The sequence below is a fragment of the Cervus elaphus genome, chromosome 11 (genome assembly GCF_910594005.1).
Source record: "Cervus elaphus chromosome 11, mCerEla1.1, whole genome shotgun sequence".
NCBI lineage: Eukaryota > Metazoa > Chordata > Mammalia > Artiodactyla > Cervidae > Cervus > Cervus elaphus.
This window is the reverse complement of record NC_057825.1, coordinates 6,175,404-6,191,749: the sequence shown is the minus strand read 5'-3', so window position 1 is coordinate 6,191,749 and position 16,346 is coordinate 6,175,404. Positions and strand designations below refer to the sequence as shown.

The 16,346-nt window shown below is 53.4% G+C and overlaps 1 protein-coding gene across 1 annotated transcript in view; it reads left to right on the top strand.

Annotated features, from left to right (window-relative positions):
• Positions 1 to 14,925, top strand: part of ASS1 (argininosuccinate synthase 1) — a 51,943-nt gene extending 37,018 nt beyond the window's left edge. The window contains exons 12-15 of the mRNA XM_043916991.1: positions 3,772 to 3,903; positions 9,038 to 9,194; positions 13,574 to 13,639; positions 14,641 to 14,925. Of these exons, the coding sequence (XP_043772926.1) occupies positions 3,772 to 3,903; positions 9,038 to 9,194; positions 13,574 to 13,639; positions 14,641 to 14,686 (401 nt within the window). The 3' untranslated portion in view covers positions 14,687 to 14,925. The remainder of the gene's footprint in view (positions 1 to 3,771; positions 3,904 to 9,037; positions 9,195 to 13,573; positions 13,640 to 14,640) is intronic.
• Positions 14,926 to 16,346: the final 1,421 nt, after the last annotated feature.

The window sequence follows — 16,346 nt, the reverse complement described above, 5'->3', positions numbered from 1 at the left end:
ATAACAACAACGGGGGTGGAGGGCTAGGACAAGTCACAGCTCTTCCTTGATGGAAAGCATGGATGTCCTCTCACTCTGCCAGCGACTGGTCCTGTTTCGTCTCTGGACTGTGGGGAGGTGATGCTAGGGAGCTGGCTACAGTGTTCCAGAAAAGAAACCACATAGGCACCGGGGACATTGTCTGGGTGCTCACCTTCAGGCGGGTCTCGGTGGGACTTAGTCAAAAAAGCAGTCGACACTTGCCACCGTCTCCTTTTCCAGGCAGGTTTGAAAGTTTCCGGGTTTTTCCAAAATGTGGCAAAAGTAATAATTAGGAAGAATTAGAAGGCCCGTTTCTAGTCCAGTAAATACTGAGTTCCTAGTATGTAGTGCTGAGTCCTCACTCGTGTCTGACTCTTTGGGACGCCACAGACTATAGCCCACCAGGCTCCTCTGGCCATGGGATTTCCCAGGCAACGATGCTGGCGTGGGTTGCCATTTCCTCCTCCAGGGGATCAGCCCTACCCAGGGACCGAACCTGTATCTCTTAGGTCTCCTGCATTGTCAGGCAGATTCTTTACCCCTGAGACACCTGGGAAGCCCCGTATATAGTAAATATATATTGAGTTGCTAGAATGAGAAGACAAATAAGGCTTTGCTATTGTCTTGCTCTTGGTGGCTTTTGGTGATAAAGTTTCTAGAATAATTGAAAGCTTGCCCCTTTTACCTTGTGGTTATTTCTGTCATTTTATTTTTGGAGGCAGATGTTTCCAAAAGCTCTGCACACCTCTAGCATTGTAAACAGACTGCTGTAAACATCAGGCCTTTCTCAGTGGCCTGGGGTCATTGGAAGCTACCCTACTGTCCCCGAATCAGTGGACATGAGTTTGAGCAAACTCCGGGCGATGGTGAAGGACAGGGAAGCCTGGCGTGCTGCAGTCTATGGGGTTGCCAAGACACGACTGAGCGACTGAACAACTGTCCCCAGAAGGAGCCAGCCCCAAAGCCTGTGCTGAGTTCTTGTCTGTGTTTCACGGGTTTTCTGTGTCCCTGTGCCCCGTCTCACGCTGTCATTTTCTCAGCCACCCATCTGCCTCCCACGCTGTCAGCCCTACTAAGCTCCTGCGGGCTTGTGTCTCTGAGGCAGTTTGCGAACCTGGATGGCAGAGCTGGTTTGAACAGTGTTTATGAGAGTCATGATGAGGGGTGTTGGGGGCCCGAGGCACTCCCCAGGGAGTTGAGGGCTTGGGCCTGCTGCGGGAACTGGGGGATGGTGGTGTTTTCCTATCGGGGAGGCATTTACCCCCACAACTGATTCAGGACAGCAGAAGTGGCCCAAGAACTGCGGCCACATGAGTGAAACAGGACCGGTGTGTCCTAGCAGTGCCTTGCCTTTCTGACGTGCATGTCCCCAAACCCCCGGATGCAGGGGGTTTGCAGATAAGAGACTTGCTTCCCCATAGAGAGGCTCTTTTCCACTCTGGAGCACCTCAGAGTCTTAGGAACACTCTTCCTTGGCCACAGCACCTCAGACTTGGGTGTCCCCTTCATGCTTGGTGAGCACTGGATCACTTTGCAAAAGGCCTAAGAGGCAACCAAGAGCAGAGATGGAAAATTCAGAGGCAGGTCTCAGGCTCCCCATCTGTGAACTGGGTGTGCTAGGCCAAATCAGGATTTTTAAGGACTGCTTGTGGAGTCCAGGGTTTGCAGGGGGACCTCTGCTCCCCACAGCTAGACCTCATCTTTGTATATGTTGAGCTTCCGCCTGAGGCTGTTTGAATGCTGGGTTTGCAGCTGAGTTAGGAAAATACAGGCCATCCTTAAGGATCCTGACATTTCTGTGGATTCCCAGACTTAAAGATTAAAGACTAGAGAAGTTCTCAGAGGAGAAAATTTCTGGCTACTTATATCAGACACAACCTTGTTCATGTCCCCTATGGACTTCAGAGTTTAAACAATCTCCTTTTTGGTTTGGGTTTTGTTTTTTGTTTTTTTTTTTTTTAAGCATTTTAAAATTGTGGTAAAATACAAAGCGTTGGAAAAAATCCTGATGCTGGGAAAGACTGAAGGCAAAAGAAGGGGGGCGCAGAGGTTGAGATGGTTAGATAGCATCACTGACTCAATGAACATGAATTTGAGCAAACTCCAAGAGATGTCCAAGAGACTTCCAAGGGAAGTCCGGTGTGCTGCAGTCCATGGTTTCGCAAAGAATTGGATGTGACTTAGCAACTGAACAACAACAAATGCAAAACATAAAGCTTGTCATTTAAACTGTTTTGAGTGTACTGTTTAGTGGCATTAAATACAACATTCACGTTGTGTAAGCACTAGCCTGCATCTCCAGAACTCTTTCATCTTTCTAAAGCAAAGCTCCATTAAACACCAACTCCCCTCTCCTCCTCCCTAGCCCCTGGTACCCAGCATTCTACTTGGTTTCTATGAACTGGACTCCTTTAGGAACCTCGCGTAAGCAAGATGACACAGAATTTGTCTCTTGGTGATTTATCTCTGGTTGATTTCACTGCGCATCCTGTCCTCGCATGTATCAGGACTTCCTTTTAAGGCTGAATATTTCACTATGGAAATATCTCTTTCTGTTTATCCATCCATCTGTTGTTGGGCATTTTGATTGCTTCCACCTTTTGGCTCTTATGCATAATGCTGCCATGAACTTGGGTGTATGAATCCCTTCTGCGGAAAGATAACCACGTAAATTTTGAGGAAAACCAAAAATCTGCCCCTTTAACATCATAACATTATTTGGTGGGAAGAAAGGGACTTTTGGGGGTGGGGTTCATGGGGGAGGGTTATGAGCGTCCCATCAGGACAGCAGACACAAGGCAGGTTTATCCAAGGTGCTCACCCAAACTTGACTCATGGGGCTATACTGCCAGGATTGCCTGGGCCAATCCTGCCTCTTGGTGCCTGAGTGTCCCCAAACCTAGGATGGCACGCGCTCATCAGATCTCCCTCCCAGGGCCACACTCAGCCCAGGGCCAGGTGCCCCCTTGTCACTTGGAGACAGCGTGGTCCAAGCAGGTTGTTTAGCAAATGGAAGATTTGGGCCAGAGATGATGGGGAGGGCACTGATCAAGACCATCTCCCCATGACCTTCTGGGTCTGGCCTCATCACCTGCTGGTCCACAGGGCAGCAGACAGCACCACTCAGGGACTTGGGGGCCCAGATCCCGTTCCCAGCTTCACTTCAGCTACGTCCCTCCCCATCCTGGGCTCAGCTTCCCCATCAGTACAGTGGGGTCAGCCCTAAGTTGACCAAGGTGGTGAGGATTTCTCTGCAGAGACAAGGCTGCAGGGGAGCCGCCAGCCAAAACTGGCATGTGTGTGCACACATGTCCACGCGTGTGCATGTGTGTGAACAGCCGTTCCCTCCCCTGGCTCCCTGGGGGAAGGCAGGAAGGGACGTTCAGGGCCCTGGGCTCCAGCAGAATCGGTTTAATTACAGGTTTTCAGCTGCGGGCCGGTGGGCATGAGTTGGGGAGGAGGGGGGAGCGGCTCTGAAACCCTGTCATTTTCCAGCGTCTGAGGGCCTCTGCAAAGGGGGGCATCTAGACATTTTCTCCGCAAGCCGCAGAGTGGACTGTCGTGGCCCCAGCGTGAACATAATGGCAGATGCATTTTGCAGCAAGCTGGGAGTGAATGGGTCCGACCGGCTTGTCTCCTGTCAGACGAGTCATTATTATTATTTTTTTTTTGTCATTGGCTGACAGTTTGGGTTTCATGCGTTTCTCTCTTTTTTTTTCTTCTCTTCCCCCTGCCTGGAAAAATGGCTAGGTATCTACGAGACCCCAGCGGGGACGATCCTTTACCACGCTCATTTAGACATCGAGGCCTTCACCATGGACCGGGAAGTACGCAAAATCAAGCAAGGCCTGGGCTTGAAATTCGCCGAGCTGGTCTACACGGGTGCGTAGACACTGCAGCTGGCTCCCTCCCCTCCCTGACCCAGGGGCACCCTCCTCCCCCGGTCCCAACTCACCCACTGCCACCTGCGTGAGAGCCTGGAAGCTGCAGGTTGAAGGGGCTGGAGAGAAGGCAGGGGACACGGAGCGCGGAGGGGACGGTGGGACCTGCCGTGTTCACGCAGTCTTGAGGGAAGCGCGCCAGTTCCCCGGGGTGTCCTGCTGCTCTGCTGCCTGCAACCCATGGGACCGCAGGAGGGGCCGGGGCAGCATCCTGCCAAGTTTCATCCAGCATGTGCCGGGTACCTGGCACCGTGTGGGGACACGAACCATCCCTGGGGGCCTCCCTCCCCCAAGTTCCTAAGAGAGCTGCGGCCAGAAACTGAGGCTCCAGGCAAACGGAGCTTATAGAGAATTACCCAACTGGAAGTGGCCAAGCTGGGCTGGACCTCAGGTCAGCCTGTCTCCAGGCAGAACCCAGAGCCACTCTATGAACTGCCTCAAGCAAGAGAAAGCCTACCTTGGCCAAGAACAGGGCCTGAGCACTACATGGGCCAGATCCCAAGCCACCAGGTCCTGTGAAAGTACCCATCTCACAGGTGAGGAGACTGAGTTTCCATGCCTCACGTGCCATCTGATTAGGCCTCCTGACTCCAGATCCATCCCAGCCATTATGCTAGGAGTGATGAAATCCAACCTGTTGCCTGTTTTTGTTCAGCCCATGAGCTAAGACTAGTTTTTACATTTTTCAATGGTTGGAGAAGTTTTTTTTAAGTAATAGCTATTTCATGTAATAGTAAAATCATAGAAAATTCAAATTTAAGCATCCATAAATAGTTTTTTGGAGAAGGAAATGGCCCACCAATTCCAATATTCTTGCCTTGAAAATCCCATGGACAGAAAAGCCTGGCAGGCTACGATCTGTGGGATCACAAAAGAGTCAGACATGACTTCGCAACTAAACAACAACAGTTTTTTTGGCTCCACCTTGCTCATTTGTGTCCATGTTGTTGTCTGTGGCCACTTTGGAACTGCTCTGGCATAGCTGAGTAATAACTAGAGGAGCTACATGGCCTGTAGAGCCTAAAATATTTACTATCTGGCCCTTCCCAGAAAGGATTGACCCTATTCTATAACATTCACATCTCCCTAATTTGAGAAATCACATCATAACAGCCCCTCTCAGCTGTCCGGAGGATGACCTGCTGTTCTCTGGGAGCCTGGATGTCAGAGGGACCCCAGGAAAGTTAATATTCATAGTAACTGCGTGGTGTATAAGTTTCACCTCTTCCACTGGTCCCCTACCTGGAGGTTTTGCTTCCTCTGAAACCTTGAAATAGCTATAACTCATCTCAGGGTTTCAGGGCGATGTGGTAGTTATTGGCTGGCATTATTTTTCCCTCCCATTGTTCCCAGCAGCTTTGAAACCCCAGGGCCCCCTTCTTCCCAGGTACAGACAGGTGTTTAAATACCATTGTCTCCTGCGGACTCTCGTGCTCAGTGGGGTTTCCACACTGAAAGGTGGATTTGGGTTACAAAGCGGGAGAATCATTAAGCCATGGTAGGCTATGATGGGGGACAGCACCTGGCCGAGGCTGCTCCTGGGGCATCTATGGAGGCCGAGCGGGGACCAGGCTGCCAGGCTCCCCATGCTAGGTCGGCTGCTGCCTCTTGCTGCCCGGCCCTGAGCCGGGTATTACCTAATCTTAGCTGCACAGAGGTGAGATGAAGATGCTTGTCCAAGGTTTCAGAGCTGCTGAGCCGTGGCTTGGAGCCCAGGACAAGCTGGCTTCAGAGGCCAAGTTCTTGGGCACTTCAGTAGATACTGGGGGATGGGAAGGTGGGCTAAAGCCATTTGCGAGGGGTGATCGAGGGGCACTGGCCTGTACAGGCCCACCCTGAGTGTCTGGGGCACAGGTTGGCCCCCAGCTGAGGGGCTGGTGTCTCTCCCCTGGGCTGCCTGTGTTGAGTCCTTGCTGTCACCCTCTGAGCCCCCTAAATCCCCAAAGGTTACAGTGATTAGGTTTCAAAGGAAATGAAACCTCAGAGTGGAGGCCCCTCCCAGGTAGTTGTTCAGCCAGGTGCCTCTGATGTCCAGGCCCCCATAGATGTCAAGGTCAGCCTCTGATAGCAGCCTGTTCCCTCAACAGCTCCAAGGGGCTGTGTGATAGGATTTCTCATGTTAGGGATGCATAAATGTTAGAGTGGGGTTTAGTTTCAGCATGTTCCTTAAGCCCCCTGTGCCTCAGTTTCTTCATCTGAAGAGTGGAGATAAGGCTGCCTGTCTTACAGTGAGGACTCAATACATAGATATGGGCTTCCCAGGTAGCATGAGTGATAAAGAACCCGCCTGCCGATGCCAAAGATACAAGAGACACAGGTTTGATCCCTGGGTTGGGAAGATCCCCTAGAGAAGGAAATGGCAACCCACTCCAATATTCTTGCCTGGAGAATCCCATGGACAGGGAAACCTGGTGGACTACAGTCCATAGGGTTGCAAAGAGTCGGACACGACTGAAGTGACTTAGCACATATGCATTACATAGATATTTGCAAAGCCTCTAGAAGAGTGCCTGACCTGGTCTCCGAGTGTGAACACAGGAGAACAGGGCTTTGCCTCTGGCTGGGTAGGTCTGGGTGGATCTTGAGTAGGTCTGTCTCCTCCCTCAGCCTCAGTTTCCCCTCCTGTAAGACAAAGGGCACTGGGCCAGATCCCTTCTTGTTCTGTCTAGCTCTCCCTGCAGATCTATCATTCCTTGGCTTCCTCAGAGCCGCTTGTGGTCTCGGGGTCTGGGAAGACTGAGGCCCAAGAAAGCCCTTCTGTCTCGGGCCCACTCCCGGCTGCCCTGGCTTCTGTGCCCACTGTCTCTCCCTCCTCTCATGCCATTCTCGAATTTCCTAATGTGCCTGTGTGAGGTCTGCACAGACACCCTCCCTCAAGGAGCAGACATGGGTGTCACCCCGCAGGGTCATCCTGGCAGGACCCCAGCTTCAGGGCCCCTCTCATTTAGGGGGTGTAGCTCACCTCTCCCCTCACCTCAGTTTCTTCAACAGTAAAATGGGTACAATACATAGAGGGTTGTCATCCTAATTAATACAGAGTTTGGCTCAGCCCCACCCACCATGCACCCCCAGCCTGGGACACTCAGGGTCTCCCCAGGGCAGTGCTCAGGGCTCACTGTCCCCCCACCCCGGGTTGGTTCTGCTAGGAAAAGAAACCTGAGCGCAAGGCCCCTGTGGAGGCAGCAGGGGAGACAAAAAGCCCAGGAGCTCCTACTAGGTTATGAAAGCTCCTACTGGGAGTAAAAGCTCCTACTGGGAGATAAAAGCTCCTACTGGAAGATAAAAGCCCAGGAGCTCCTACTGGGTTCTCTGCCCGCTTCTCTGGCTACATCGCCACCTCTCTTCCAACCTGTGAACCTAAGGGGCTAATTACCCTGACTTAAAAAGATGGCCAAGCCCCTGGGGCACGGGGTGGGGAGGGGTGTGTGGCCCTCAGAGTCCCCCACCACGGGAGTCCGGGCTAGAGGCAGGAGCACTCCGGATCTCACTGTGTGCACTGGAAAGGTTCTCTCCCTCTCGGGGTGTCTGTCGCCCTGGATACAGTGAGGACCGGCAGAGGCCACATTCAGATCTCAAAAGCAGAAGTGCTCGCTGAGTCCACACAGCCCCTGGGGCGTGGTTAGTAGCGCCTGACTGTGCAAAGGAGCAAACTGAGGCACAGGGACCACGTGGGCTGTCAAGGTGGAGCGGAGGTGGGCATCGGAGAGCGGGGACCTGACTCCTTCTCTCCCTGCCCGGCCCTCCCCAACGTCTGCGAGCCCCCGGGCCCATCACAGGGAGGGCCTGCTCCCCATTCCCACGGAGAGCCTCCGCAGGTGCCCCCGGAGGCCTGAGTCTCCAACAATAGCCACAGACCTAGGGCTGACCTGACCCTTTATCAGGGCAGGAGATCGCACACCATCTGGCCCCACAGCTGCCCAGGTGGGCTCACCTTTCCAGCTCTGTTTCAGAGAAATCCTACCCCTCGCCCTGTCCCTCCCCCAACCCCGATCATGGCCCCCCTGCCCTCGGCAGAGACGGGACTGAACACACAGCCCTCCCTGGCCTGAGGGGTTCGGGGCAGGAGGGGTGGGGTGCAATGCATTTCTCAGGCACTTCAGGGGTGTTTTAGATGCAGACGGCAAAGCTGCAAGACAGTCATACAAGGCAGAGTTGTTAGAGCTCCGGCCCACTGAGGTCAGGCCCCCACCGCTACAGCCTCTGTGATCGGGGAAAAGTCTCAAATTCACGTTAGGGACGTGATCCTAACTCCCTCGCACAGAAAAGAGAGAGGCTAAGAGAAATTTTTGTCCCAGGACTCTTTGGGAGGATTCAAAGAGCTAGTCCAAGAACTTCCTTAGTGGTCCAGTGGTTAAGACTCCAAGCTTCCAGTGCAGGGGGCATGGGTAAGGGGTCTGCCCATTCTGAGGGGTGGGGCTCTGCCTGGCTCTTGGCCCAGTGTTCACAGCAGTCCCGAGCCCACAGCCTCTACACAAAGTAAGCCTGCTAGTCCTGGGGGTGCAGGAAGGTAGGGTCACTCCCGCTTAGCAGATGGGGGAGCAGGCACAGAGAGGTGAAGGCCCCACACGCCTGGTCTTGCTGACCACAAACCCACCACCCAGCTGGGCACCCCCATCACTTGGTGACATATATCTGAGTCCTACTTGAGGTCTGCTGCCCTGATACGACTGAGCCCCCTGTGGGCAAAAGATGGGGGCCCCTTCACCACTGTCTCCCCAGTACCTGACCTGTGGAGCCCCCTGAATATCTGTGGCATGAAGCAGTAGGTTAGATTCCCCTCCTCCTGACCCTTAAGAGGTGACTGCATCCTAGCAGGGATGGGGGGAGAACCCTACAAGGTCACAGGACCGGGCGGGTGGGCTTGCTCCTCGGTGTGGTCATTTACAAGTGCACATTGAGCCGGGACTCCACATTGAACAACATAGATTCAGGACCGCCTCCCTCCCAGGCTCAGGTCTGCCATGACGGGGCAAGGTTGGGGGTGCCCCACGTGGATCCCAGTTCCCTCTACATCCTGGCCTGGGGCAGACAACGCAGCGGGCCTCACTAGCACCCTTGTTTCTTCCTCCCCACAGGTTTCTGGCACAGCCCCGAGTGTGAATTTGTCCGCCACTGCATTGCCAAGTCCCAGGAGCGCGTGGAAGGGAAAGTGCAGGTGTCCGTCTTCAAGGGCCAGGTGTACATTCTTGGCCGGGAGTCCCCACTGTCCCTCTACAATGAGGAGCTCGTGAGGTAGGTGCCCCCCACCCCTGCCCCCAGCTGGGCATAGACCCTCAGGTCCAGCATCTCCTCTCACTGGCTTTTTCAGCAAGAATGCTCCCAAGCATGTGCCAGGCATGGAGGAGACAGTCCCAAAGAGCATCCACACCAGCTCTGTCCTCATGGAGCGTACAGGCTAGATGGGGAGAAAGCCCCAGAGCATCACCCGAGTGTAGGATTAGGGAAAGTGGTGCTGGACCACCCAGAGATACAGGATACTTGGACTGGGTATAATAATAGGGGTGTGGAGACGCATCACCGTGGAAGTCACCTCTGAGCTGGTCTCCAAAAGAAAGGAGTGTACCAGGGGGAGAGGGGGGCGGGAGCATTTCCAGAGAAACTGTCCCGTGCAGAGAGTCCGAGTCATGGAAGAACCCGGAACATCCCCAGCACAATAAGAACTCCAGGGTGGGAGGGCCCTCCTGGAGCCAGATTGTAAAGGATGGACACATCAGACCTGTGGCTTTGGTCCTCTCTGGCCGCTCTGGATTTAAGTGAGGTGGGAGCTGGCAAGGGTGGACACCAGGCCTCCCAGTGGGACGTGCTGGAGGCTTGGACCAGTCTGTTGCATTCTGGGAATAGAGAGCAGCAGATGGATTTGGCAGATATTTAGGAACTGGAATTAAAAGGGCTTGAATGGGGAGAGAGATGGGAAAGTTCAGGACCACCCCAGGCTTTCTGGCATGAACCGCTGGGTACACTTTGATGGCAATGACTGCATTGAGAGAATGGGGGGAAATCAAGCATTTGGATTTGGACATCTTGAGGGTTAGTTTTCTCTGAGATTTGGGCCAGGAGAACTATAGTTGGCAGCTGGACACACAGGGCTAGAGTTAAGGAAAAACATAGGCTGAAGACATTGGATGGTAAGGCCAAGAGGAGACTGCTAAGGGGAGCGGCAGAGTTGGGTGAGAGGGAGCCAGGAGAGCTGCCTCCCCGATGGGCCAGGGTGAGGGAGCTGAATGGCTGTGGGAGAGGTTGGGGAGCCCTGGCAGGCTGGGTCAAAGGTGAAAGTGTGAAAGGGTTAGTCGCTCAGTCTGACTCTTGTGATCCCATGGACTGTAGCCCACCAGGCTCCTCTGTCCATGGGATTTCCCAGGCAAGAATAGTGGAGTGGGTTGCCTTTCTCTTCTCCAGGGGATCTTCCTGACCTAGGGATCAAACCTGGGTCTCCCACATTGCAGGCAGATTCTTTAGCAGGTGCCTATTAGATGTACCTGTGTTTGCATCTTGAATGAGAGACTGGCCTTGATCATGGAGCCAAGTGGCCCCTTTGGAGGTCACCTGGTCAAACAAGAGGTGGGGACAGGCAACCCCACCTGACGCAAGTCCCAGGCCCTGTGTGGCCCCGGCTGAAGCCAGCTCTCCCCTCCCGGAAGGCAATCGGGAATTAAAGTACGAGTTTTGTTTGGCAGTCAATATTATTTTTCTCTCTCTGTTCTCTTTGCCATGTTGCATTTCTCTCCCCCCCTTCAATCTTTCTAAACACTTTATAAGCCATAAATATAACCGAATCAGTTTAGATCAGTCGGGGTAAATGTCAAATTATCTTCTCTCTTTCTCTCTCTGGCTCTTTCTTCCCTCCCCCTCCAAATCTACAGCCTCTAATAATCTGTCCAACCCTTCATTAAGCCTTACAGTCTCACTCGGGGAGATTAAATGAATAAAGTAAAAAGGGAAAGGGGAAAAAAAGAGAGAAAAGCAGGAGCATTTATTCTCACTGTGTCTCCGACCATTTCCCTTTTCTTTCTGATTTCTACATCGCTGACTTGAAAGCCCTTGAGTGACAGCGTCACAGGGACCAGCGAGGAAGCCCCTAGAGGTAGCAGAACTGGAAATGCCGCGGCACAGTAGGTAGAAAGTAACGTAATTACAGAGCAGGTCAGAGCCACTCGAATGAACAAAAATAAAAGCACAGAGGTTTTCTGTAGACCGTCAGGGGAGGTAAAAAAAAAAAATCATTGTAAACTCTTTTTCCACAGCGCACCCCCCCACCGCCACACCACCCAAACTACAGTTTTTTAAGAGAGGTTTTTCAGTTCCCGAGAAACACCTCTGGGACTCTTAGGCAGTCTGGTGGGACAAGTTTGTCCCAGAGGTGGGCTTCTCTTTGGCAGGGACTGCCGGGGTGGTCTGAAGGGCCAGGCTGAGGAAGGAGGGTGGGAGAGTTTGTTTTGACTTATGAGAGATGGCCGGCCGGCCAGGGAGGAGGGGAACAGGGTCCGGCCTTGCTTTCTCCCTGGGCTGAATGCAGGGACCCTCCAAAGGGGACAGGGCAACTTGGAGAGCAGGAGTGAGGCCAGGTGTCCAAAGTCTGTTCAGTGATTGGTGGGGGTGGGGGGGTGGGCGGCTCAGGGAGGGCTCGTGTTAAGCTTCATTTATCACCCCAGCAACATCTGTAAAAGCCATTCGAGGAGGCCGATGCTTTAGTTTGGTCCAGCCTCTCCCCTGCCAGGGGAAGGGTCCCAGGCAGCAGCCCGCTGGAAGCCTGGTATCTTCTCTGCTTACCAGGAGCCTGCTAATCGGCTCCTGGTGACTTCAGCCACCTGAGCCCTGGAAGAGCCATGGAGGTGAAAAGGAGGGAGCGTGGGAGTTCCATGTGTCAGCCTCAAGGTCCCTTGAAGGTCAGGGCGAGGGCGTGGTGGGGGGAGGCCCAGAGCCCGAGTCCCGACAAGCCACAGGGCAACCGGGTGCGGAGACTCCAGTTTACAATGATTTTTTTTTTTTTTTTAACCTCCCCCTGATGGTCTGCAAGCCCACAGTCCACAAAGAGCCAGTCAGAGACACAGCCTCAGGGTCTGGGAAAAAGAACGGCAGACCCCCTTAGCTCCCCCCACCCCCCAACCCCCATCTTACCTCTCTGGAGAAGGGTCCTGAGGGGGCAGGCCACCTCCTTGTCCCTGAGAACCTTGAGACTGCTTTATCCTGAGGCTAGAGTTCTGCAGACATGAAGACAAGGGGCTGATTCAGGGCAGGATGCAACAGGGGCCCCGTGAGAAACGGGAGGGACCCCTTCCCCCAGGGGGATTCGGAGGGTGGCCTGGTAGAGTCAGATCTGAGGCCAGAACACCCTGAACTTGTCCTCAAAGAGCGGATCACAGTCAGTAAATTACCGAGGGCAGGTGGGTGATTGATTGCTCATGTCTGCACCCACCGCCCCCCCCGCCCCCGTGAGAGCTGCTCCTGCCTGGTCCTTTGTTTCCCCAGCATCTGGCCCGGTGCCTGGCAGGTAGTAGGTGCTTAATAAATACCTGAGTGAATGAACAGGTGAATGAGTGATGTTAGCGCCGCTGAGTGCCTGCCAGATGCCAGCTACATCATTTTATGTGGAGCCAGTGACAATGCTGGACGGGCTTCGCTGCTGGCTCAGCAGGAAAGAATCTGCCTGCAACGCTGGGGATGTGGGGTTTGATCCCTGGGTCGGGAAGATCCCCTAGAGGAGAAATGGCAGCCCGCTCCAGTACTCTTGCCTGGGAAATCCCATGGGCCAAGGAGCCTGGCGGGCTACAGTCCATGGGGTCAAAAGAGTCGCACACGACTGAGCGACTAAACGACAACAAGTGTTAACGATGAGGGCCCCATTTCACAAATGGAAGACTGGGGCTCAAAGAGCAAAAATATTTGCCTTAAGGTCTGTGCTGGGGGTGGAGCCAGGATACCCAACCAGGTGACCGGATCTGAATGACTGTGGTTGGGAAGGGTTTCGAAGGACAGCTAAGTGAGAGCAATCAAAAGAGGAGGGCTGTTGGATCTGTAAGATGGAAACTGTAGATGGGGAGGGAAAAAAAATCTGTTCTACTGAGGGCAACGGGAGTTGACGGTGCCTTTTTCGCCGACCAGCTGGCATGGGGTGGGTGCCCAGGTTTGAAGATGGATTAGACTCGGTCTCACTCGCTGGACCGACAAGGTGAAAAAGGCTTTGAGGACAAACCTTGAAGGCTGGGGCCTCCCCGCAGCTTGCGGGACACCGTCACGTGTGTAACCCCGGCCTCCCAGGCCTTCAGACCGCTGGACATCATCGGGTCTTCCCGGACACCCTGAGGGCAGAGGTGGCTCCGATGCGTGTCCTGAGGTTACAGGTGCAGTGCTCTGGTTGGTGGCAGGAGTTCACCCGGCTGGCACTGGCGGGGCCAGGACCCAACCCGCCCATCTGCATGGCAGGGATGTGGCTGTCTGCTCTCCAACCCTGGCACAGGGTAGGGCTCCCTGAACCGGAAGGAAAACAGTGAAGAGCTAGCGTGCAGGGAGGGTTGGGTCCACACGGGAGATACCTGGGTGTCTGTGAGGCTGGGGTCCTCCGGACGCCGGGGCCACGGCCCGTGGGATGCTGACGAGCTCCCGCTCTTTTGCAGCATGAATGTTCAGGGAGACTACGAGCCAGTTGACGCCACTGGTTTCATCAACATCAACTCCCTCAGGTGAGAAGCCCTGGCCCCCGATGGGCCCTCAGACCCTCCAGGTGTGACAGCCAAGGGCAACAGAGTCCCGGGCATTGAGTTCGGGTTTCTGAGTTGCCTCAATCCCACCCTCTCCAGCCACAGGGACTCCACCTGGAGCCACTTTCCTGAGCAGCTTAGCAAGGGAGACGGCCAAGAGGTAGAAGGGAGCCACAGAAGATCACCAGGTCCTGCCTTCTCGTCCCCATGCAGGTCTAACTGGAGACACAGATCTCCATGGCCCAGGGTGCGTGATGCACACCAACTGAGGCCACGCAGACCTGGGTTCAAGTCCTGGTTCTGCAGTTTGGGTTCAGACCCCTTCCGAACCTCTGGAAATCACTAGTAGGGGTGTTAATCACATCTGCCTCACAGGTGTGGTGGAAGTTCAAGTCCAGGCCATGGATATCCAGCACTAAGCCCAGACCCTGGTGTCCAGGAAAGGCACGGTGCTTGGCAACCAGTCTATCAGGCTCTGGGTTCTTAATCACTAGCTTCCTTCTCCTGGGGGCACGGGGTCAAGAAGAAGGCATGAGTCTCTTTCCTCTCCCTGATAACATGCCCTCAGCACAGACCCACTTTCTCCTGGAGCCAAGACTGGGAGAGACATTGAATCCAGGCGTGCCGTCACCTCCACCTCCCTGCCTCCTTCACCCTGCGTTTTATACTCGAACCCTTTTAAATGGCTCGAAACACACTGGGTTTTCATAATGGCCTCTTCACTTCTCCCATCGCCAGTTAAACGCTTTGTCTGCAACAATGACAAGCAATGTTTTCCCCCTAAGATAAATTAATTACATTATCCTGATTGGAAGGCAGGAGGGACCAGGGCAGGAGAGGAGAGGGAGAATAAAAAGACAACTTCACACACGTCTTAACAAACAGCTGCCCCCCGCCACCCCAGCTCTGCCTGAATTAATTGAACTGAGTGCATGTTGTTATTGTTAATTTACATTATTCTTTGTTTTGAATCTGGTTTACAGGCTGAAGGAATATCATCGCCTCCAGAACAAGGTCACCGCCAAATAGACCAGCTGACAATGCAGAGCTGGGCCGCCTCACTTTACCCATCTCCCAAGTGTAGCTGCTAATTGTTGTGATAATTTGTGATTGTGACTTGTTCTCTGGGTCTGGCAGCGTAGTGGGGGTGCCAGGCCCCAGCTTTGTTCCAATAGTCCCCTGTAGCCTACAGAAGTGGTCCACAGACAGAGGGATGGGGCCGGGAGCGGGGCGCTGCAGTGAGAATTAAAAAAAAAAATTATACATTAGTCTTTTGTTTCTTTATTTCTGCAGAGAGAGGGGTAAGAATGTGTGTGTGTGTGGCAGATCATACTTTTCTTAGACCAACCTTTGTGTTTTCTGACTAAAGTGCTGCCGAAGGTCACGTTTTGCCAGAGAACCCATTTACCTGGAAGAACTGACCCCTCTCTTTAGCAAAAACCATGGAATCCAGAAGAGACCACCCCAGTCAGACTCTAGCCCAGCAGCCTGGCAATTTGTTACCAACTGTGGCACGTGCCAGGGAAACCCAGGAGAGTTTAAGTGACAAAGTTGGGGGCAGCCCAGCCCACAGCCAACAATGAACTCCCAGGAACGGTGGTCATGACTGACCGCAGCAGGCTTCCCCCTATCATGGCTGGGTGGCCGAGAGTAGTCTACATCATGGAGGAGGAAGAACTTGAGGAAGAAGAAAAGCTTGAGCAGAGAGGACAGCTGCAGACAATTTGGGGGTGGGGATGGGGGCAGGTGGTCCATCTAGCCTACAAGGTTCCCTCCACCCTTCTCCCCCAAAACAGGAACCCAAAGGCGCCATGTTTGTGCTGGACTCCACCCCCTTGGTCATATTTGATGGGACCATGGCTGGACACCTGACTAGAGTTGAGCCAATCAGAATCTCAGTCCCAGGGATCGGGCCTGGGAAAACAGCCAGAAGTGAGGAGTGAGTTTAGACGTAGTGGGATGCCCTGTGCCTGGGCCAGCAGGGAGGGAAAAGGAAGCAAGAGGGAAGTGAGGGGAAGCGTGAATCTCTGGTTTAGAACCCCGTTCCCATCCTGGTGGGTATTGTGGGAGCTGGTGGCATTTCTTAACTTGGATTCTCTGAGACACTGTTTTTCTCACAACTGATTACCATTTAGAGCTTAGTGAGATGCTGGTGAGATACTGGGAAGACTTGAGTGCTAGTTGTTCTGAACCCTGTCCTGGTTCTGACCTCTACCCCAATGCTTTTGTTAATGAGGGTTTCTTTCAAAAGAAATTTTGTCTTTAAAACTTTTTACTCTTTTTATGAAAGTTACAAACGAATTCCTCAATGAATCTTAGCTTTGTGCCAGACCCTTGGCTACACATTTTATTCACCTTATCTCATTGAAAATTCAAAATGACACTGTATGTGTGTTAGTTACTCAGTCGTGTCTGACTCTTGGCTACCCCATCGACTGTAGCCTGCCAGGCTCCTTTATCCATGGGATTTTCCAGGCAAAAATTCTGGAGTGGATTGCCATTTCCTTCTCCAGGGGATTATCCCGGCCCAGGGATTGAACCTGGGTCTCCCACATTGCAGGCAGACTTTACTATCTGAGTCACCACGGAAGCCTAAATGACACTGAGGTAGATGCTTTTAAGTGCATTTGGCAGAGAAGGCAACTGAGATGCAGAGAAATTGATCTGGCAATGTTCAGTCAGCTAGCAA